This window comes from Dermacentor andersoni, chromosome 1 (assembly GCF_023375885.2).
Source record: "Dermacentor andersoni chromosome 1, qqDerAnde1_hic_scaffold, whole genome shotgun sequence".
Taxonomy (NCBI): Eukaryota; Metazoa; Arthropoda; class Arachnida; order Ixodida; family Ixodidae; genus Dermacentor; species Dermacentor andersoni.
Window position 1 is genome coordinate 88,616,381 of NC_092814.1, and position 24,194 is coordinate 88,640,574.

The following is a 24,194-nucleotide window of genomic DNA, read 5'->3' on the forward strand; positions in this document are numbered from 1 at the left end:
ATGCAGTGTCGTAAAAAAAAAAAAAAAGAACAACTGGGTCGGTGTCTTGCGTCGGACGTCGTTTGACGAAAAATCATTCCGAACCACAACCCCGCAGGCCCTCCACGTGACGCGGAGGCGTTACTGACCAAACTGAATTACTCTCAGTAAGATCCGTCAGAAAAATCGTAGAATACCGCCTAAACACAACCTATAGACATGATAGCGTCGGATTGTATTTTGAATATACCAGAAAACAAACACCTTTTCCAGCGTTTCTGTCACTCATAGAGAGGCGCGGCGAGCTCGGTTACTCGTAACAACACTATACAGATGGCGCTAGCCTCCGCGCATTCTTTTCTTTCCTTTTCTTTTTTTCTTTTTCTTTAACCTTAGGTCGGACATTAGGCAACATAATGACAAGAGCATAGTGGTGCAATCCACCGCCCCCGTCCCAAAGGGGACGCTCATAGCATCCACACATCGCGGCCCACGCAGGATGCCACTTTTCTACCGGAAAGCTCGCCTTCATGCATAGTGTTCGCCGCCAGCGTTTCCCGGTAAAAGTTACTGTTACATAAGCTGCAGTTGCCGGAAAGCGTGGGAAGCAGTCAGTGATCTTTGAATGGTATCGCGTTACACTCTTAAAAGCGAAGCGTAAGCGTCCTCCATCTTTTTTTTATGCATCGTTACTTCAAATTTTATGCTTGCAAACTGTCGTGTTGATACTGAACGCACCGAAAATAGCAGGTGATCCATCCACAAAGAACTACTGACCACGGTAGTGGTCAATTCGCCATGCCTACATGGGCCAGCATATAGGAGCGCAACGCTGAGAGGGGCGGAGGGAGGGGGGGAGGGGCTAGTTGTTTTATACGGTATGATATACCACGCGTTCTAACAATGAGAGAGTTAACCGAATAAAGAATAACTTTTGTTGTCTTAGCCTTCTTTCCTGTACGCAGTGGATTTGCTTTCGGAAATCTCATTTGAAAGCACTTGGCACTGGTTGGCTAAATTTGCTAGTATTGAGCCAGCTGTCCCATTAGACATGATTTGATGTTACGAAACGCGCTCGTGTACGAACTTCTTGCGGTCTCAGGTTCTTCAGAAGGAAAGCTACGCAGGTGAAGACAAATTCGTGCTAGCCCGGTCGTAGAATGCGAGCCTACCGCCTTTCCGTGGCCGTCAACCTCTACCATTAGAACTAAGAATTAGGTGATGAGAAGAGCGCATATCATCAGCATCGCGTGCTGATCAACGCTTTAAAGTTAAAGTATCAAGCTGCCACGCTAACTTGTACTTTCACTCATTTGTGCGAATGAAGTCATCGGTATCGTATCACCTCCCCACCTGCATCGCCACCAACCACGGCCAAACTGCGTTCAAAACGTACACCTACAACGATGTACCACTCCTCTCTCTAGCGCCCCAAAAACATTGAGAGTATAACTAACTAACTAACTAACTAACTAACTAACTAACTAACTAACTAACTAACTAACTAACTAACTAACTAACTAACTAACTAACTAACTAACTAACTAGCTAACTAACTAACTAACTAACTAACTAACTAACTAACTAACTAACTAAATGTTTTGTGTAAATTGTGTAAATAATAAATTATTTTACTATTCGAAACACTCGAAAAGCAATTAACTATTTTCTAACTATTAGACATGCTTTCTGACAGACTTCGTATGAATTTCCTTCGTAGCTTGGTGCGAGTTTTCAGGCGGATGGGACCAACTTTCCTTTTCATAAAACTTCCTCCTCCTCGCTGCACTCAGCATAGCATTTTTTTTTGTTGTCGTTAAAAGTGAACTAGCGGTGACGACGCCGTTCACATTTAAACCAGGACAAATCACAGTCAACTTGGACGACTTCAATCACGGACGATGTGCGACCTTAATGCAAAAGTGGGGAAAAATCAGGCTGGCGGACAAACAAATGGCAAGTATGGCGCGGACTCTAGGAACACTCGAGGAGAGATGTTGGTAGAATTCGCGGAAAGGAATAAGCTGCGAATAATGAACACCTTCTTCAGGAAGCGTTGGAACAAAAAGTGTACCTGGAAAATCCCTAATGATGACACAAGAAATCAAATAGATTTCGTGCTTTCTGCCGATCCCAGCACAATGAAGGATGTTGATGTGCTGGGTAGAGTAAAGTGATCATAGGTTGATGAGGCCTAGGATGCACCTAGATTTGAAGACAGAAAAAGAAAAATTGGTCAAGTAGAAATAGGCCAACCTAGACGCAGTAAGGGTAAAAGCAGACCAATTCAGGTTGGCACTTGCAAACAAATATGCAGCCTTAGAACAGAGAGATGAAGATGACATAGAGGCAATGAATGAAACTGCGACTAGGCTGGCTTCAGAAGCAGCATTTGAAGTGGGAGGTAAGGCACCAAGGCAACCAGTAGGCAAGCTCTCCCAAGTAACAAAGGACCTAATAAAGAAACGACAAAGAATGAGAAGATCCAACTCAAGAGATAAGATAGAATTCGTGGAACTGTCAAAACTGACCAAAAGAAGAAAATAAGGCATATTCGAAATTATAACGTGAGAAACACTGAGGAAACAGTGAAAAATGGACGCAGCCTGAAATAAGTGAGAAGGAACCTTGGCATAGGACAAAAGGATAGGATGAAATTAAGAAATTCGCTGGCGCTAGCTGGAATCGGTTGGCGCAGGACAGGGGTAACTGGAGATAGCAGAGGCCTTCGTCCTGCAGTGGACAGACAATATGATGATGGCGATGATGATTATGATGATGATGATGATGAAATCATGAACACTAAAGCTACGGTTAAGAGAAAATTCTCGTTAAACGACGCGTTAGAGGGGCAATTTCTGTGTCGCAAAACAAGGGTCGCGGAATCTGGCGAAGAAAAAAAGGAAATGCAGACGCTCAAACGAGCTCGTAGCATTGGCTTCAATCCAGTATAACCTGAAGCTGTTTACAACCCACCTGGCACAGAGAAACACGCAGAGCGGGGACAGTGCTTACGTCTAACCACCTAATTAAAGGCGCCGAGTAGTATACATATAGCGGCGCATTAGTTCAGTTAAATCTCCTTCGCATCGGGAAATCAGCGTCATGGGAAAGCTGCTGCAGTCGAAGCGCAACGAAATCGACTCGAGCGGTTGTGCGAGCACAGCTCCACACAGAGACGCACATCTGCGCTGTGTACTGTCTCGCTTTGCACAGAATTATTGTTTATTAACGCTTCATTCTCAACGCACGTTGCAGACTGTTATAGTACAAACATATTTGATGCTGCTTTGCGCGGTCACAACTATTCGGTTACTAACGCGAAACGGGTAAATGAGACTAAACCGTAATAACACAAGCTTAGGCACCACGAACTCTGCTATCTATTCTTTTGATTACGGTACCTTAAAGCGTGGGAGGGTGCTTAGAATCAAAGCGTGCTTAGATTAACTATAAGGGCAATAAGGAGTAAGAAGGGACAATGACTGACGTAATTGTCTGGCAAATAAGAAGAGTACATCGAATCGCACCGTTTTCTGAAAGGGGCAGAATGCCAATATAGAACACTGCCATATCTATAGACACTTGATTCTTGGCGTTCACTCTCCCTATATAGCTTACGAGCGCTGGACTGGCGGCAAATATTTCAAACATGGCACCTATATATCGTATTCTGTGCACCTCTTCTTCCTTCTTGCTCACTTTGTTCTTTTTTTTTTTTCTCCGCTCCCGCCCTTCGCTTTGTCGCTGCTTAATTAGTTCACAAATGCAGTAAGTTCTGGGGACTGGCTCGTCGCACTATACAGGAAGTATTCGAGAGGGAAGGTAGTCGATCGCCTCCGCGCGGACACTTAATTCAGCACGGCGACCAAACACAGCGCAAAGTATTGACTTGCACATGTCAAAATGTGAACCTTTTCTTTGTGTTTTCATAAATGCTCCAATTTCAGGAAACCCTCCAGCGTCAGGCACATTTCATTCCAACCTGCTCGCATTGGGCCGAACCGCCATTCCCGTGCCCAGTGAACCGTTTAATGAATGCATCAATTTCAAACTGACATAATTCGCACGCCATCCTCATGGTTCGCCATAGCTTACATTCGCCTTAATACGGAGCACGAGCACTGACAGAATGGAAGGCTCATTTAGCTGCGTTGCCACACAGCGACGGCGCACTTACGGCCACCGCCTGCGCAGACTTGGGAGATGTACGCGCGCACGTACTGGGGCGACGCGGTATGCGCTTCGCCGCGTTCCGTGGTGGGTCTGCAACAGTGGCGATCGGCGGCGTCAGAGCGGCATTACGCGCCCCGGAGCGCGCTTCGGACGACCGTCGGGACACGTGACAGGTGAACAGTAGACCCGGCGCCAGCGTGTGCAGAGTCGGTAGGGGCGTGTCGGCGCAGGTCAGCATGCCAGACCGCGGCCGACGCCCTGCATCTCACGGCCGCCGGCCGGCCTGCACAGCAAGCGCAGATTGCTCACGTGCCTGCCACGCTCCAGCGCTCGCACGGAGCTCGGCTCGGTGCGAGTTCAGTACAGAAGTTTGACAGCGCGTGTACCTGAATGCAGGCTACAAGGAAAATGGGCACGCGAGCAGTACGAGAGGGAACACCAAATTCATTGCTCGTGATGTGTGGATTTGACGCTGACATCTTTTATTATCTAACCAGTAGCTTTGCTGTCGCGCATTAAGTCTTGTGGAACATTTTTACGTGGAATACGCGTGCCTAGCCCCTACGGTCTCTTGAAGCCGTTTCGTGTGTTCCCTTTCATATCGCTCGCGAGATATATGCAATCAAGCCGGAAATTAAGGCGGATACATGATAACTAAAAGACACGATTACCTCTTGAAGTTCACCAGTGTGCACGACGCTCACGTATTTCATTCGCAAACGTTTAGTTTACAAAAGGAGTTTAGGGCCCTTGCGTACTTATCTACCGCTTACCCCACAATCATAACGCAGTAGCTTATGTATACATAAGCTACTGCGTAAGCTTACTATAGTAAGCATAAGAGATGTTCTAGTTTGTTTCTTTTTTTAAATTCGAAAGCTTGCCCTTAGGCATAATACAAAGGATGTTAAAAGTACACGAACAGATTCCACTCGTGCAAAAAATCTAGAAGTGAGCGATGATGTGGTCCATGAATCCCACGTTCAAGGTCGGGTGGGCGGCCAGGCCGAAGGCCTGCCCGGAGGTGGCGGAGACGGCTTAGATGAAGTCCTGGGCACGTCCATAGTAGGTGTGTCACTGTCACATTTTGGATTTCTGTGTTACAAAATGGGCCCGATGAGCCGTAAGGACCATGGTACTGTTGTGGCCAGAGAGCGGTCACAGACGGGGTGAGCGCGACCCTGACACGTAGCCTCCTTAACGTAACCTCCTCTCGGCGGGTTAACCCACCAGGGAGGTCTGACCCACACGGAGGTATGAGAGCTCGTGTGGTACGTCGGAGGTTTTCCTTTTCCCGGATCAGTCGTCCACAGGCGTCTTCAGGAAAATGTGGAAGTGGGTACGTTGTAATCTGTGGGTGGGTTGCCATATCTGCTTCAAGGAGACCCGGCAGGGCTGCTCGAGGCACCCACTGGACGCGTATGAGGGTATTCGTAGTGGGAACAAGACTGTGAATGCTATCTGAGAATAGAGTGGACTAGGCACGTACCCAAGGGGGGGCCCGGGGGGGCCCGGGCCCCTCCCGAAATTAAGACGCATACCCCCCCGCCCCACTCCCCGCCCACGCCACCTTTTCTCACACACATTCCTAAAGCGCCGCCAAATCAATGTTTAGACTTGACAGGTATTCGGCGGTCAACATGTTGCTGCGTTTTTCACTCCTTTTGGATGGCGGTAGTTATCGGCGTCTCCTGGGATGTGATGGCCAGTTTCCTCATCGATTCGGTGCCCGCGCGATTAACTCGAGATGCATTCAGTTGTTACCGTCTATTCAATGGTCACGCCCATCGCTGTTGCTTCGTTTTAACCTTCTTCGTTTAGACTGATCCAGGAAGCAGGAAAGGGATTCAGTTCGTGGTCAGCTGGTCTTTATGCACGTGGAACGAGTTGCGGCCAGAGAAAATGCCAATTGTGTTTAACTTTTCTTTTTGTTTCATTATTTCCTCGAGTGACGGCTCGCCGCGACGCTGACAGATCCTCTGAACCATATACCCGTGATATGGGTTAGATAACGTGGAAAACAAATTAGTGCGAGATAGCATCCATCATCAATCCCTGGAATAACCTTGAAACTCATAGGCAATATGACTGTCACCTGTTAACTCTTCTGGTTTTTCCCTAATTGTATAGCTCTTTTCGTGCAAAATTGCCAACTGGAAACAGGGGTCGCAAGGATTTGAGAAATTAAGTGATCTAATAAGGGACCGAGCCAAGGCAACAGCCAAACAGGAAGGAAAAGCGAAAATTAACAAATGTAACCGTTGCTTATGAAAATATTCATGGATCAACATCTTTTTATTTAAAAAGGAAGTAGAGAGAACGCCGCCGGAAGTGAAGGGCGATTCCGTGTGTTCTGAATGACGCTTCTACAGTTATCATTCGAGCCGCATAACGTAGCCGCTTCTATGCTGTGCTTACGTAGGTGTTTTTCTAACCTTCCGCGGTGGGCGCAGTACGTGCAGAATTGCAGCTTCCTGCGCCATATGCGGTTGTATGCGACTGGCGGCCACGCATCGTTACGTAACTTCCCAAATAACAATAACAGTCGGTTGTGGCAGTTAACTTCTTAGAGCAGTAAACGAGGGATCCAAAAGAACTGTGATTGTTCTGCAAATATGTATTTCTGTATATTTCTTCCAGAGATAATTCAAAAAACGCTGCTATAGTCGGATACAATTTAAGAGGAAGCTTTAGCTCGGGCCCAGCTCCAAGGCGGCCTATTCAAGTACACATAAAACGCAAAAACGTTTTTCTGAGATAACCCCTGAACCGATTTTAATGAAATTTGTTGCATTTGAGAGAGACAGATAAATTCTAGTGACTGTTTGAAGCAGAATTACGATTTAGTGCGTGAATTTTGTTAAAATGATTTTCAAATATTCGACAGTTCGAAAAAAGTAGAATCACGAAGTTTACAAATCCATAGCTCTGCATCAAGAACAGATGTCGCGGTTCTGTAAACGGCATCCATTAGACCATTCACAGCGCACAAATTCGGTATATCATTTTACATCTTATCTGAATTTGTTGCGTTGTTTACAAGGGTTCTGCAGAAGGTGTATAGATTCATATGTAACATGTCACATGTCTTTAAATGTACTATTAGATGCAATTCACAGAATTGTGATATCATTTTTCGTTGCCGAAAGACAGAGTTGTAAACCTTGATAGTGTAGTTTCCTGAAAATTTTCGATTTTTGATAATTTTTAGTAAAAAATTGACCATATAAATCAAAAATTCGAAACCAATAGTCACTAGAGTTTTTAAGTTTTTCTTTTAAATGCAACAAACCTCGTCAAATTTGCTGCAGTTGTTGCTGAGAAAAACGAATTATCCTTTTACATGTATTTAGATAGGAGCACCCGAGCTAAAGCTTCCCCTTAAGTCGGCAATGAAGCCCCGCCCACGCCCTCATAATCGCCAGCCACTGCTCCTCCGCGAGGCTGCAAATAATTCGTACTTCAAACCTCTTCTGTTTCCCAAATAAGGCGGTAACTACAACAATAAAGTTATTAGCGCGTAATTTTATACCTTTCCCCTCGCCTAATATAGTGGAATGGCGAATGCCTAATTCATTATTGAACTGAGATAACATGCTTGCTTCGCTACAACTATTTGTTGTGAAATTTCACTTCAGTTGGTAGTAAAGTGTCATGAGTAAAACGGGTTCAGCAGTGAAATGAACTGCACAGCAGACTTTTGAAGCCTGAAATGCTCAGACTCGATACATTTTGTCCACGTCTGTTGCACACCTCATTGTTTCCGCCGATGAAAAAACTTTTGAAGAAGAGCAGACGCTCCGGAGGTATCAAGTACGACGCCATTTTGAAAAAGCCGCATGACGACAATTTTGTTTGCTTCTGACATTGGCTGGCGGAGTAACACAACTCCGCGCGGTCCGTGTGCCTTTGTTGCCAACTACTGTTTTCGAAGTTATATTCTACTAAAGTAATCTTTATTTTACGCTTTCGCTTCTTTACTTTTTCTTGGCAGTGTTATTCCTGTGCTTCTTTCCTGCGCGAGTCCATTTGGCGTGGTTCTTTGTTTGCCAAGTAAAGGAGAGGTGTATCGCACAGGCGTACCTGTAAAATACACCTTATTTCATTTCTCTTTTGTGGGTTTACGCGTTTTTATGGCGAATGGTGGGTGTTATTCACATTTGTACTAGTAAAGGTACCCCCCCCCCCCCCGCTCCTCATTTGCACAGAAAAGTTACCTTGGGTTGCCCCCCCCCGAAAAAAAATCCTGGGTACGTGCCTGGAGTGGACCGAGATACCCTACGTATGTCGTGGATGGCTTGAGTAGAGTCTGTGTGAATGATGAGTTGAGAGTATCGAGCAGCTTGAACAGTAGGTAGCAACGCGGCCAAGCCGTCTCGTATGGCAGCAAGCTCGGCAAGATAGGGAGGTGGTGCAGGATCGGCAACATACGAGCACGTCTGGCCTGCCTCTGGTATCAATGGACACACGAGAGCTGTGTGAATCATGATGCCATTAACACTGACATCAGTGTGTGCTACAAGAGTCGTATCGTCTTGATTATCATCGGCGCGACGAAGGCGGGAAACTTGGGCATTCGCCTGGCGAGGAACCGGGCTATACAGACGACCAAGAGGCTTACTGTCACTTAATTGCACCCTCTTCCAAGGAGCTACATTGGGTCTCGTAGATGCTGGATTGTCTATTTCGTGTCCGATGTACCGGGCCAGTGAAGCAGCCGAGCAGAAGTTTGATGGCTTTCGGGCGCGCACGCATCGACGTTGGTGAACGAGTTCGTCGATAGTGTTGAGTTGGGACTCGGCCTGTAGGGTTAGCAACGGAGTGAGACGTGGTAGTCTCGTTATGGTCCGCATGGCTTCGTTATTAATGGCGTCAAGGCGAGCCCATTGTGCCTTCGTGAGATGATGAAACTTGGCTATGTAGACGAGTCGTGGTTGCAATACAGAACGGACAAGAAGGCGAGCCATGTTGGTGCTCGCTCCGCCAGATTTCTTCGCAATCCGACGTATCAACTGTATCGTTTCTGCGGCCTGTTGCTTTGCATTCTTGACCCATGGTCCCTCAGATTCGGATGAATTCATTTCAAGGCCGAGTACAAGGAGAGTTGAAGTCTCGTTTAGTGGTTGCTGATCCAGAGTTAACTGAAGAGGCCGGATTGCCAGTAGACGGCGCCCATACTTGTTCGCTACTGTTCGCACTAGGCCATACTGTTCGCACTAGGGCATCAGAAAACTTGGGTGTGGTAGTTCATAGTGTTTTTTTTTCTTTTTTTATTGTTTAACCTAGGTAGGACATTAGGAAGTATGATAGCAAGAGCTTGGTGGCGCAACCCACCGCCCCGTTCCAAAGGGGACGCTCATAACATCCATCCATCCATCCATCCATCCATCCATCCATCCATCCATCCATCCATCCATCCATCCATCCATCCATCCATCTACTGACATGTACGTCGCCTTGTCCTTGGAAATTCCAAGCCCTATCTGAGCACACCAGTTGTGCGTCACGTTTAGGGCCTCTTGGAGCGCTTGTCCTTGGTGGCAGATTTCAGGATGAACTGACCAGATAGTGATGTCATCTGCGTATATTATGTACTGTGCGTTATGTATCGTCGCTAGCTTCCAAGCTAGTGGAAGCAGAGCAATATTGAAAAGGACTGGTGTGAGCCCAGATCCTTGCGGGACACCCCTATGTGCGACGAACTGACCTGCTGCTTGGCCAGCCAGGCGAATGGAGAAGGTGCGAGCGCACCGGAAGGCTTCGACGAATGTGCAGACACGGTTAGGGAACTTAAGCCAATGGAGAATTCCGATAATTGCTTCGTGACTCACATGGCCATACGCTCTACGAATATCCATTGCCAGAATGGTGCGAATTCTTCGGGAGCGGCCTCCGATGAGAACCATTGAAGATAGGTACGCAAGGCCATCCTCTGCGCCTAGATGAGCACGGAACCCGATTCGGCCACGATGATACCATGAGTACCGCTCGAGCAACCATGTAATACGTGTCGCAAGCATATGCTCCATCAGCTTGCCTAACGTTGAGGTTAGTGCTATTGGGCGCATATAAGCGATATTATCTTGGGGCTTTGCGGGTTTGGGAATAGGGACCATTTCTTCATGGTGCCAAGAATCGGGGATGACTCCTGTAGCCCAAGCTTCGTTTATGGCCCCCAACAGCACTTCGAGACCTTGCCTTCCGTGTTTTTATGAAGTTCATACGGTACGCCATCCGGTCCTGGTGCCTTGCATGGCTTCGACAAGTCTATTGCCGCTAAAAACTCTGCCATAGTGAAGACAGCTTGTATACCCTCGATGTCGGAGAGCGTAGGCGTCGTGCCTGCGTCCGCGGGAAGGCAGTTTTGAACAACGAAGGGAGGCGGTGCTGTGTCCAAAGCCGGAAAAAAGGTGTGGGCGACAGTTTCTGCGAATACTGCTGGTGTCTGGCCCGATGCTAACAGGGCGCAGGCTGCGGCTTCTGGAGGGCGCCAACCACGTTCCATTACTCGGAAGGTGCGCCAAATAGAGGCATTGGAGGGCTAAGGTCCGAGAAAAGGGCACCAGTCCATCCAGCGGCCACGTTCTAAGCGGTGTTCATGGCGCCGAGCTACTGCAGTAAGGCGTTGGCCTCTAACCGGAGGGTATTTGATGCAGGGTTCTGGTGCAAGTTCTGCTTGGCGGCGCGACGCCCACAGACGCAGAAGTTGCAAATCAGGAGCGGTTCGCGATTCATCAACCCACGACGTACATGTTGCCTCAACTAATGCCGCCTTAAGACAATGGGACGGGTCCCGCATGGAGTTGGATACAGTGCTTTCTGATACCGCCCTGTATCGATCCCAGTCCACCACTCGACATAGTCGGCGGAGGCGGCCTGTTCCGTCCGGAGATAAGCCAAGGTGAATCGGATGATGGTCGTTACCCCAGCAGTCGGGTTCACATGACCACGAGACGGTCGTCCTTTCTGGCCACCAAGATAAGTCCGGTGTGTGTGGCGGCGCGCCAGGCTGGTCACGCCGACGAGTAGGCACTGACACATTATTAAGCATAGTGAATTGGGCGTTCATAAATGTGTCCAGCACACACGGGCCACGCGCACTGGAAATAACGTATCCCCATGTGATGTGGGGCGCATTAAAATCTCCTGCTACCACAATGGGGCAACCAGGATGTTTCTGTCGTAGGTGCGCCAACTAGCCGAGACACAACCGAGCCGCACGACCCCGCTGTAGGGGCGAGCATAGTACAAAACGATGATAACGTCCATGCGTTGGAGACGAACCAATACGGCCACGACTTCTTGCCATAAAGTACACCACCGTGAAAGATCAACGCGAGTCTGATGAAGACTATTTTACATAAGCTGCAGCCTTTCCTGGAGGGACATCGGGCGTAGCACTCCTACGATCCAACATTGAAGGCGATGAGTAGCCACAAATCCTGAAATGGGTGGCAGGCCGTTGGATTCTTGAAGCAGTAGAGCCCAAACACGCAGCTTCCCATATCTGAGACGCTGACGCAGCCAAAGGAAGCGGCGTGTCTTCTATCGATTGTGATGCCCGTTGTGGTCGCGAAGTGGACAACCTAACAGCTGCGCTAAATGTAGGAGTGGCAGCATCACTTGTCGCTGTACTTGCTATTGTCACCTGGATAGCATGCTCTTCCAGCGAGGCCAGAACGGCGTAACGGTTGTACACAGGGACCTGTTTCATTGATGGATCTCGAGGGGTCCTTGCTGGCTGTCGAGATTAGCGTTGTCGAGCCTTCTTAGTGGCCTTCAACTTCGTAGGACACATCGTGGAAGTGATGTCATGATCGTTTGTTCGGCATAGGCCGCATCGAAACGATGCTGACGGTTCAGGCTCCATGGTGTCGTCCTTGGGTGGGTAGGGGCAGGATGATTTCATGTGTCCCTGTCTAAAGCAAGAGTAGCAGTACACAACGGAAGGCTTGAACGGACGCGGGCGCAGTAGGCAGCTGTAATACAGGATACGTTAGGACCTTGAAGCGTAATTAGGCACGTACGACCGTTGCCTAGGTAGCGAGCAGCCACGACCTTGTGTGTGGGACACGATAGTTCCTGCAGGGGCCTCTCGGGTTCTTTGTCGAGGTCAACGCCATTAACCACGTAGCGTCTTAAATCGGTACCACTGGCGAGGTACGCCAGGACTGGAAGGACACATTCTTCTGAGACTTGTATTTGTTGCAGTTCTTCGAGTTTATAAACTAGTGCCATAGCAGACACCCATACTGAGACCGTATTGGTAGGTTTGTGAAATCGGGAAGTCTCGAGGCAAGCGTCCAGGGCCGCTTGAATGATACAGTTGTGCACAGCGGACATGTCATATTTAGCACGAGGCTTGATAACCACTTTGTACCACGATGTCGTTGGCGACTCCGCAGACGTGCGTGTCGGTCGTGCGGGCAGGCCTTGTGATGAGCGAGGTCCTTTCGGGGCTGCTGGAGCTACATTTTCATCCGATGGAAGGCCAGTAGCTTCCTTCGTTCTCTTGGCCGAGGTGTGCGCCATGACAGCAGGGCTGTTCCGCTCCATGTTGTTGGTATCCAACCTCAGGGTACCGCCTTCGCACGTTGCACTTGTCCCCAAGGAGGAGGCGCTCCTGACTTGGATGGCAGTTGCATCGGTAATGTTCCGCTCTTTCGACGCAGCGGACAACAGCTTGGATGCTCCGCGCCGACGCGGCGAGTGCCGCGGGGGCACTCGCACTCGCGAAGCCGCGCAAGAACTCGAGTTGGACGACGCAGCAGGAGGGTGTAGGTGACGACGGACCTTGTAGATAGGCGCCAGTAGTAATTACGAACCGCCAAAGCGGTCCATAAACAACACAGTTCCAGTAGCGGGGAAAACCAGCAAACGGGGCGAAAATCCGAAGCTACGGAAAAGCACGTCCGAGCGGAACGGGCGCTGGAAAACGCCTCTAGTTTGTTTCTTCTTTTTCGCCTTTAAAGAGACACTAAAGACAAATATTAAGTCAACCTAAAGTGATAGGTTAGGGCTCCATGATCGTTAATATTATCGCGAACAGAGCCTTAATAATCGACAAGTTCAGGTAAATGTAGCCCATGATTAGATACTCGCCCGGGGACATTCAAGTACTTGCCCGATGATGTAGGCACTCCTCATTTAAAATCTATGACTAGTACGCAGCCACCCTTTATAAAAACATCATTGTATTGCATTATAAAACTAAAGAAAATGGTACTTGTCCAGTTCTACTTCATTTTCAGAAAGAAGAACTCATTGACAATACCCTTGACAACGACGCGGGCGGTCGAAACGTTGCGTTTTCGCTCGACTCTGCGCGGCCCACGCTTTTGTGTTTCAGTAGTTTCGTTATCCCGTAGTGCTGCGCTGGTTCTGCTGGTTCGCGAAACTCGCACAAACTGCAAGTAGCAGAGACTTCAATGTGATGTGCCGGGATGCCCGAACGGTCCACGCCACTTGACCTGAAGCAGCTGCAGCGGCGAATCCACCGCTCTGTCTTGGCTCGGTTTCTCCATGGCCGTGCGTTTGTGTTTTGGGTGAAAAGCGCACCACCGTCTGTCGCACGCCGTTTGACTCACCGAAGGCAGCAAAGGGCGGTGATGGCGTATTGAACTTCCCCACTCCCCGGTTGGGTGGCGGGAGGTTTATTTTTTTATTATTTTCAAATACTGTTGGCCGTCTTGGCCGTAACAGCGTGGGTACAGCAGGTTTGCACAAAGCGTAAAAAATGTAAACACTTTACAAACGTAAATAGGACATGAAGCAATGAATGTTGGAAATACAATGCAAAACAAATAGTGCAGCGGTGGCGTAGAGGTAGAACACCCGCCTCGCGTGCAAGAGGTCCGTGGTTCGAATCCCGGTGCCGCGCAATTTTCCACCGGATTAAAAAAAAAAAAAAAAAACTCCGCGTGTTGATAAAATTGCATAAACAGGCCTGGAGTGTAGCCTGATGCCGGTGACCAGAACCGGTAACACACTCCCTCACCAGAGCAAACAAATAACGATATACAAATACAATAGTTTGGCTAAGAAATACATGTTTCTAACATTGTGACAGTGATATTGGAAGCAGCATAAAAGAAAGACTATTGTATGCATTTCTAGAATAGTGTGACAATGTTTGCACGGCACCACTAAGATTCAATTTCATAAAAGGTTTTTAACGCGTTCCTCAAAGATTTTAGTGCTACTCAACTGCTAGACAGACCCTGGCAAACTGTTCCATTCCTTAATCGTTCGCGGAAAAAATGAATAAGCGTCATGTCCAGATATGCTTTTGGAATTGAGAACATGCAATGATTGCTTGACCTGACGTGTTTAGCCTGCCTGGGAGCAAGATAGGGTGTGGTTTCAATATTGAAGTGGCCTTTTGATAACAAAAAAAAGAAATTTAAGTCTAGCCAACTTCCGCCGTCGAGCCAGTGGAGGCAAATCAAGCAACCGAAGCATTTCGAAAACAGAGTCAGTACGATAATACCGGGAAAGAATGAACCTTGCAGATTTTCTCTGTATCTTCTCAAAGCGGTTTATTCATCCTGATTGAAACGGATCCCAAATGACACTGGCATACTCTAACGCTGGTCTAATGTAAGTTAAATATGCAAGTAGTTTGACGGGTGTCGTTGCTAGCTTTAATTTTCGGCGAAGGAACCATAACTTTTTTTCTGCAGCTCCACAAATTCTGCCTATGTGTGATTTCCAACTTAAGTCTTTCGAAATCGTTAAACCTAGGTATTTTATCGTTTCAGCTTCGGTTAGAATTGTTGAGTTCATCTCATAATTACACTCAACAACATGCTTTGTTTTGTTTGTAACTCTGAGCATGACTGATTTAGATTCGTTAATATTCATTTTACTTTTTGCGGCCCAGACTTCTACAGCTTTAAGGGCTTGACTAAGTGACGCCTGATCGTTTTGGTTATTGATTTCGCGATATAATAAACAATCGTCTGCAAATAACCGGATGGTTATGTCGTTACTTATGTTATGAGCAATATCATTTATGTAAACTAGAAAAAGAAGAAGTTTGAATTTCGATAAATGTATTCGGACCCTTCAATGGAATTTTCTCGTAAGCTAAGTTTTTCCTTGGCACAAAACAAGCGTTGTGAGGTTTCTGGAATGGTATTTAAACAGTCCACGTCGAGTTAGTATTTGCCTTTAGTGTCCCTTTAACTCCGCCGGGATAAGACAGGAAGGTAACATGCACTTTTTTTTCTTTTGCAGTTTTCTTATTTCTATAGAATCGCTTCCTTCCATTTAAGATGAAATAGCGCGATTAAGGGACAGCCCGTATTAGCCCGATAAACTACCACTGGAGTGCAGTCAACGTTATTCTCTGAGCGTTCCCATCCTAAAGAATTCTTCGAATAGTAGTCGCCCATTGTTTCCTTATCCCAATGTTCTCTGCCGAGTACACGCGCGCTGCTTCTGCAGTCCCCGGGGTTAGAAGCTCATTTCGTCCGGCCATTTTACCTCTTCTTTCTACTTTATTAGGAATACAAAACCACTCCAAAACCAAGAGCGCGCAAACTTGAATCGGTGAGCCATCATTCGGAATTTTACGGAGTAAAAAAATTATACATCGCTGACCGACAGCGCACAGCGGTTCCTCGACCAGCTTGACTGTAACTACGCTGTCCTGACATAACGCTGTCAAATGCCGAGTGTAAAAATATCGGCTCTCGCGCACGTCGCTGCCGATGGTTCGTTGAGTTCAGCGCTGAGCATATAGAAGCCCCTCAAAAAGGTCGAAATATTTCGCAACCGCACCTCCCAAACTTGCTCCGAAAGCTGCTTATTGCGCCAAACAGCAGCATGTCAAGAAAACGAAAAAACGAATCGCTACGGCTTGCTACCACCGATGCATAAGCGAGCACTACAAGGACATAAAGATCGCGTAACAAATCCTGGTCTCATGTGTGCATGGCTCACACACTCACTTGAAATTACGCTGCAGCGAAAAAAATCTAGAATGGTTGAGAAACCTAATCGAGGCCTCGCCTGCTGGATGCGAATGAACAAAAACCTGTCTCCTTCGTGTTCAAATAGTACGATGTAACGTAGATTTCTCAGTGATGTTTCCCTCTTCAAGGCCCATATGTGGACTTTCTGGCGTCTGGGCCTGCCTTCTTTACTGACTACGGACGGCGCCTGCAGCGCAAATTTGTGCGATTCCGCAGTTAGGTAGGGCTTGGTCTTCAAAGTGCAATGTGCTTGTAATGTCTTGGGTGACACGACACGTTTCATTGTAGGTTGTTCTGCTCATAAACGAGAACGCGAGTTGCTGACGTGGGCTGTGCGCAGTCTGCGCTATCGTGTGCGCGATGCATCCGCGCTTTTCTACCTGAAGGGAGACTATAGCGTTTATTTTTCTTTCGCGGGACGCGTTTAGTTCTCCTCTTCACAGAAGAGGCTGGTTTATATGGCGAGCGGGTTGAGAATTAAGAGTCTAAGTACGCTGCGGTCAGGCACCTGAAACGCTCATATGTATTCCGAAGCAATAGTATAGATACGCATGCAGCTCTACAACTTTGCTAGGATTAAGATGAAACATTCGATAGTGTTGATCAATAAGCGCGAATCATCACTCTAATATGCTAAATAAAAGAACGCACCAGCTTCAGGGACGATGTAACACTGAGCGAGAAACTCGATTCGTTGACCGTGAAGATGCATAGCGGGCGTGCGGGCGTTTACCATCAAGCGCTAAAGGAAAGGCTCAGCCTCACGTTCCTTTCCTACGAACGTTACTCTGCGCATTTAAATGTTCTTTTAGAATAACGAGATTACTTAAGGAAAATATCTTCGGCTTACGCCTGCACCGAATCAGAGACAATCATTTTTATAGAATCGGCCATGTGCTCTCGTCACGAGAAGTCGCTCTGTGCCTGTAGAACTAGGTGCGGGACTAGGCTACGCATTTAGGCGCTCGCGAGACACTTCCATTGCGCTATCTGAGACCACACGCTTGTGAAACGCGGCACGGATAGACCAAGACGAGAGAAATGCAAATGAACGCACAGTGGCCACAAGTAGTCTTCTCAGCAGGCCTCCGTGTGGCGGAACATTCAAAGGCTGAATTCTCGCGAGCGGGGGTCGAATCCGTGCGTTGCGGGCGCGAAAAGCGGCATTCCCGGCGGAACGAAAAACGCAGCGGCTCAAGGTGCCGCGAGGCTCACCTACGGTGGACGCGGCCGGGGCTAATCGCTGTCGTTCTTGCACACGAGACCATGCAGGGGCACCGCGAGGGTTCGCGCGCGATTCGGCTCATGGCGATGCCATCGCTGGTCGGCTGCAAAGACGAAAGAAGGAAGAAGTTGCCGCAACTGTGTGTGTGCATGCGTCTCACCCTGAAAATGAGGAACAATGTCACACAAACCGCCCGGGACGCCTACATTAGATCCTCCCGTCAAAAAAGGTGTCGGGACTGCATGCCGACAGGACTGTCGACAACCTTGGTCGCCAGCTCAGACGTGCCTTCGAGTGATTATAAGTTGAACGCATAACGCCTTCACATTTCCTTGCGAACTTCGTTCAACTCGCCATGAGTTCTTATAGTGGCTGTGGTGTCGGGATACTAAGCACGAGTCACGGGATCGAATCCCGGCCACGGCAGCCGCATTTCGGTGGGGCGAAATGCGAAAGCACCCGGGCACTTAGATTTAGCTGCACGTTAAAAAACCCCAGCTCCTACAAATCATTCCTGAGCTCGCCACTACGGCGTGCCTGATATTCAAGTAGTGGTTTTGGCACGTAAAACCTCAGAATTTTAAACTTCGTTCGCTAGACATCCAAAGCACACGCTGTCATTCAACTGAAAAGTTCCGCTGCCTCCTTGAAGACAATATTCTGGCTTCACATACGGTAAAATGAAAGAAGTTGCTGCCTATTTCCGCTTAAGAGCCGGCTTACCCTGAAGATACAGTCAACATATAGTAAACAATATTGATGTAGCATGCTCTTCACAGCGCAAACAAACACTTAAGGAGCCCTTGATGCCCCTAAAATATTCGTCGGATTCTCCGCGTTACCGTAACATAGGATGCCAGGTGACAGCCTTCTGTCAGACAGCCTTTTGCCAGAGGCTGCAGTTCACTTTCACAGGATGATTTACCATTGGCACCAACCAGGGCACAATGCACATTCTTGCAAGCATATACGACAAATTTTCTGGAGTAGCATTCTCGATGAAACCAGCCGTTTACGTACATTTAGGCATGAGCGAATATACGTATACGTTGGTTTGCTATGGCACCATCCAAAGCGTGCCTCAGCATGCCTTGCATATTACGACATGGGTATACGTTCCCTCCGGAAAACTCATGCTTGAGCCTAGCTTGGCACCTTCTGAAAACATCTTCCCATTTCCCCTACGTAGAGTAGCAGGCCAGAAAGAAACCACCTCAGGTGGACCTGCCTGCTTTTATCCCATTAACGTTGTTCTGGTTGCCTTCCTTACTTGAAGTTCTGTCAACGCTTGTTCAGGAGCAAGTTATTATTGCGAATAGCATTCTTGGCATTGTCCTCAGACCAGTTTTCCTTTAGATTGTCTAGCTATCCTACCAAAAATGTGGGTCGATCCAGGAGATAGAGCTGTCTAAAAATGTGGGCCAATCCCGAAAGGTAGTGAAGCCTAAAATGCGGTCCGTTCACGTAGGTGTGTGCCACTGGGCATTTACCACTGACTATGCGCCACTAGGTATGCGTGGACTTCCCGGTGGTGCCACCAGAAGGCGCAGCGTGTCCAGAGGGAAGCGCGAGAGAGGAGCCCGACGGCAGTAGACGCCTCATGCACTGGTTGCAGTTTACAGGTTCCACTTTGTTACGTTTCGCCTCCGACGTGCGGTATAGCCGGCGCGGATGCAACGGACACCGGGGCTCCGTTCACAGCGGCGGACATTTTGGCCAGTTCAGCGCTGCCCCAACGCCTCCTGCCAAGCGCCTCCAGGCATGTTTCAATGCCACGTGTCTTCGTGTGTGTGTGTGTGTGCGTGTGCGTGTGCGTGTGCGTGTGTGCGTGTGTGTGTGTGTGTGTGTGTGTGTGTGTGTGTGTGTGTGTGTGTGTGTGTGTGTGTGTGTGTGTGTGTGTGTGTGTGTGTGTGTGTGTGTGTGCGTGTGTGTGCATGTTGGTGCCCACGCTTGTCAAAGCGCGGCAGCCGGGGAGAGGAGCTCCCCAACTGTGAAGCGAGGTGGTCTGACCGGCGCCGGCCCGGCGGACACGTCACTTCTTGTCACAACGTGTCCGTGCGCCGTCGTCACGTGCGCCTCTTCCGAGCCGTTCCTTCTTGCCCTCGACTCCGAGAGTATAAAAGCAGCTGCCCCCGGACGCCAAGAGAGAAGCTTTGATTTACTCAGTCGAGTAACGTGGTCTCCCGTTTCTCCACTTCGGTCGACCTGACCGGCCGCTCTTTTGCGATGCTAGAATAAACAAGTTGTTCTGTTAGCAGTCGACTCATCCTTTACCAGGACCTTCGGATGCTTCCAGCTGTGCCCCAGGCCGCCAGGCCAACGCTACCCTTGGGGCTTGCGACCCATTTGCAACAACTTGAAGGGATACTGTGCCGTTCTCGCGAAGCTTCTTGTAAGCCACTGGGACGTACGCACAAGGAACTTGTGTATACGTCCGCCCAACCATAATCGTCATCTGCCTTGCTTGCGTTTCCTCTCTTGAAAACACCGCGCCCGCTACTTTCCTGTCGGCAGTGTTGTGTCGTGCTGATAACGCGCATGCCACTCGTTACTGGCAAGTGCCGGATTCGCTGCGTTGAAGAAAGGAATCGCGGGCAAAACAGAATACGTTTCCTGCTGTGTGGCAAGACCAGACGCAGAGGGTGCAACCTTTTTTTAGAGTGTAAAATATCCGCCTAAGGTGAATGTCCAGTAAGCTGCAGTCAGTGAGATTGCACGCCACGAGAAAAAGCAGGAATTACAACGTGGCTCTGCAAATTACTTTTCTAGGAATAAATCTGTTCCTTTTTTGTAATAGCAACACCTCGAATTCTGCGTTGAGACCACTTTAACTTCTCAGTCAAACTACGTCAAAGCATATCTGCTGAGGTCTGTTTAACACGTAGTTTTATCATAACAAGTCAACAAACACTGACACCAAGGACAACATAGGGGAAATTACTTGTGCTTAATAAATGAAATAAAGAAACGACAAATTAATGGAAATGAATCCGGATGAAGAAAACAACTTGCCGCAGGTGGGGACCGAACCCACAACCTTCGCATTTCGCGTGCGATGCTCTACCAATTGAGCTACCGCGGCGCCGTTTCCTCATCCACTTTCTTGGGTATTTATGTTTCCTAGTAGAACCCTGGGAGTGTTAGCCAGCGCCACCACTCGCAGACTTTGGTGGCGGATGTGGAACATCCTTTCTGCCGCAGGTGTCACGAGAACGTGATCTTTTGGGTGAAAGCAACCGGTCAATAAACCACACATGCTACCTGAAGGCATCAACGTTGCTGGATTCGAGACCCTCGTAATGTAATAAACGAGGAGAAAAGGGGTTAACCGAGGGGCCCGATTTTCATCAGTCATATCATAAGAAGCCAACAAACACTGACACCAAGGACAACATAGGGGAAATTACTTGTGCTTAAAAAATGAAATAAAGAAACGATAAATTAATGGAAATGAAAGTGGATGAAAGAACAACTTGACGCAGGGGGGGACCGAACCCACCACCTTCGCATTTCGCGTGCGATGCCCTACAAGTCTAGCTACCACGGCGCCGTTTCCCCATCCACTTTCTTGAACATTTATGTTTCCTCAGGGTTCTACTAGGAAACATAAATACCCAAGAAAGTGGATGGGGAAACAGTGTTTGCACATGCACAAACAGTGTTTTCTGGGTTATAAGGCGATATCTTCAACCTCCTGTGTTGCTTCGAGATTGGCGTCGAATGCTGGCTGCGGCGCACTTTTGAAGTCAAACTCTTCTGTAGCTACTTATGCGCATATCTGTGCCTCTTAAATCAAGGTGCCGACGGTATTTAGCAAACCAACTTACACGAGTTCTGACATCTGATTATGATGAATTGGTGACATGCGGCGCAAGGGCAAAGTATGGCCAAAGAGGCGCCAGACTGATTTCTGCCATCTTTATATATGCGTACATGTAGGTATCCTTGAAATAGCATATTTAGGCAGCTGGAACCTCATGCACTGAACAAACTTTTTTTATGGGAGCATTGTGTTTAATTTAAGTCACCTGTGTGAGAGGCGTCGAGACATGTTAACAAACACAAAAACTAAGTGCTGCATTCAGCATTTAGTACCCGATTCCCAAGTTCCGAACGAATGAAATGATGTTGAGTTCGAGAAGTCGACCTCAATGATGGGGTCGAATGGGGTCAATTACAAGCGCTGAGAGTTGAGGTGTTGTTTCCTGCAAGCGTCTGGATCTCGTGGGATAAGGTTGAGCGAGATCGTCAACCCTGATTGCAGTTTGGGGTGAAGTCGTTCGCCCACCTGCGGTCCCTGGAAATGTCGCATGGTTCCCGCATAGGTTAACACCCGCTAAAAGCTGCGTTCGTGGCCATCGCGAGGGCTGCACTTGCAAACCCAGTGCGTTGCCGCGAGAGCTTGACGATTTGCGCGTATTTGTGGCTGGCGGCGGCGCAGGTCCCAAGCCCGAGATAAGCAAGGGGACCTTCGTGAGCCTGCGCGTGCCGGACACCAAGGGCAACTTCAGCCGGGCTCCGCAGAGCTGGGACGTGCGCCTGACGCACCACGACCGCGCCGTCATCTGCGTCCAGGTGTTCGCTCCAGCCAACGTGAGCGTGGGCCTTTGGCGGGTGGCCGTGCTTAGCTGGTCGCGCGCCAACCTGGAGGCCAAGGACAAGTACCAACATCCGTCCGACATCTACGTTCTGTTCAATCCGTGTACGTCTCGTACGCCTCTCTTCCAACGAGCCGAAAGACGCAGATTCAAAATTATTACAGCATAGACCTTTCTTACGCGACTGCGTCTTCCGTGATTTCGCATTATTATTATTATTATTATTATTATTATTATTATTATTATTATTATTATTATTATTATTAGTAGTAGTAGTAGTAGTAGTAGTAGTAGTAGTAGTAGTCGTAGTAGTCGTAGTAGTAGTAGTAGTATTAGTATTATTATTGTTGTTGTTCTTTATGTTGTTGTTGTTGCCCTGTTCTTAATCTTAGTCATGCTGGCGTCTCTTCCACTCTTCGCCATTCTTTCTTCCTTCTACTATAGCATACATATGTCGTTAGGAGCAAGATTCAATTATATGAACATCCGAGGCGCGTTTCCCAGTCGCCGTCAGAGCTGCTGTCGTCGCCACCGTGCTGTCCTGAGTAAAGCTTAAATGCGAGGAGAATGTGCGGCCCAGGCGACGTGTATTGGCGGTCACATGATATGCTGCAGGTGCGAGGGCGAGCCGGAAAGACGTGCTTAAACTGGTGGCTTGATGCACGTTGTCTGCCCGCGGGCCCCGAATGTTACATAACGTTCACGTGATCGTGACCGAGCTGCGTGCACGGCCGAGCGTGTACACGATGCCCGGGTGCCATGTTTGAAGGTCACGTGATCTGCGGGTGCCGCTGTTGTCGCCTCCGTGCTGCCCCGAGTAAATTGTAAGTGTGAGGAGAATTAGCGGCTCGTGCCCCGTGTGTTCGTGGTGACGTGATCTGCTGCGGGTACGAGGGCGAGCAGAGAGAGCTGGTGGGTTCACGTGCGTTTCCTTTCAATACTTGCGCGCCTAGTGTTAGGAGCCACGTCATCTGCTATGTTTTCGAGACGCGGCACTGGACGGTTGAAGGAGGGTGCAACACGGAAGAGTCGTTTTGTAACAAGCATGCGCGCTCTCAGTTGCTCTTTGCCCCACCAGCGTTGTGACAGCGAGTGCTTGCGGTCATCGAGTGAACTACGTTCATGAGTGTCTTTGGGCGCGAGAAATCAGGCTTATTTAGCGAACGTTTACTGTAATTTACACCACCCGTAAGACTATGAGCATTCCATTGGCCTAATACTTTGCTGTTGCAAAACTATTGCATGTCTTTGCTAACACATATCGAGTAATTTGCTATGGTTATCAATGTTTGGCTTTCGGGCGAAGCTGTGACTTCTTTAAAGGAAATTTGCACTATCGATGACTGTCATATACTGCAGTCATACCTTCTTTTTTTTTCTGAAGGACATAAGAACAATGGACCTCGCTTTGAATGCTACTAACACCAATGCTAGGGCTTTAATTTCCATATAGCAAATATTTTTTATTCATTGGATACTGTACCGTTATGTAAGGTCCTTGATATCAATTACTTTTGTGTACGCTGATAAATCCTTAAACATTTATGATCATAGTGAACGCGTTGCAGTGAGGAGTCAAAGCTCTCTCGGTTTTACTTGCAGACTATCAAGCTAATTCATTTCGTCTAAACCTTTCCTCAAGCTATACATGTCCATGTTTTCCTAATTTTGAATGCACATCAGTGGTCTGGAATGATACCTCTGAATCCAACAGGCACATCATCAAATGGGTTAAAAATGTTTTTAAGTAAACTATAGGACCATCATCGCCTTATTAGCACCGGTATGATACAGCCACCATTCAAATTTTATATACGTAGAAATTACATTTTTTCGAAGGTGAATGCTGTTTAATAATTATCATCTTACATTAGATGCGCTTTGTATATTATGTTCGTATGTTTTATCTTTTTGTCCTTGCACCTGTTCCCTCCTTTCACAGACATTTTCTTATTGTTGTCATTGACCTCTCTCTCTCTCTCTCTTTCTTTTTTTGTACCCGTGTGCTAGCATTCTGACCTTAGGGTTGTGCCTGGACAGGTTATACTAAAGAAGTATCCGATAAATTGATTCATTGATTGATTATTGCTTTCACCGTTTCTGGGAAATTAACACAGTTGTTGGGAGAGGCACGTAACCTATCTGGAATATATATATATATATATATATATATATATATATATATATATATATATATATATATATATATATATATATATATATGTATATATATATATA

General features: G+C 47.8%; 1 protein-coding gene and 1 pseudogene across 6 annotated transcripts in view; one reads left to right on the plus strand and one right to left on the minus strand.

Annotated features, from left to right (window-relative positions):
- The window catches only part of LOC126544128 (protein kinase C-like 3), a 65,989-nt gene extending 48,561 nt beyond the window's left edge, over positions 1-17,428 (minus strand). For 5 of the 6 annotated variants that reach the window (XR_008608635.1, XM_055061724.1, XM_050191352.2 and 2 more), the window contains exons 1-2: positions 17,349-17,428; positions 4,160-4,438 (exon numbers count right to left, since the gene is read on the minus strand). Coding sequence is in view for 5 of the 6 variants with exons in the window: in XM_055061724.1 (XP_054917699.1) it covers positions 4,160-4,393 (234 nt within the window). In the remaining variant the exon portion in view is untranslated. The other variant, XM_055061723.1, reaches the window with a different exon arrangement.
- A 1,035-nt stretch (positions 17,429-18,463) lies between these two features.
- LOC126543258 (hemocyte protein-glutamine gamma-glutamyltransferase-like) overlaps positions 18,464-24,194 on the plus strand; it is a 44,067-nt pseudogene continuing 38,336 nt past the window's right edge.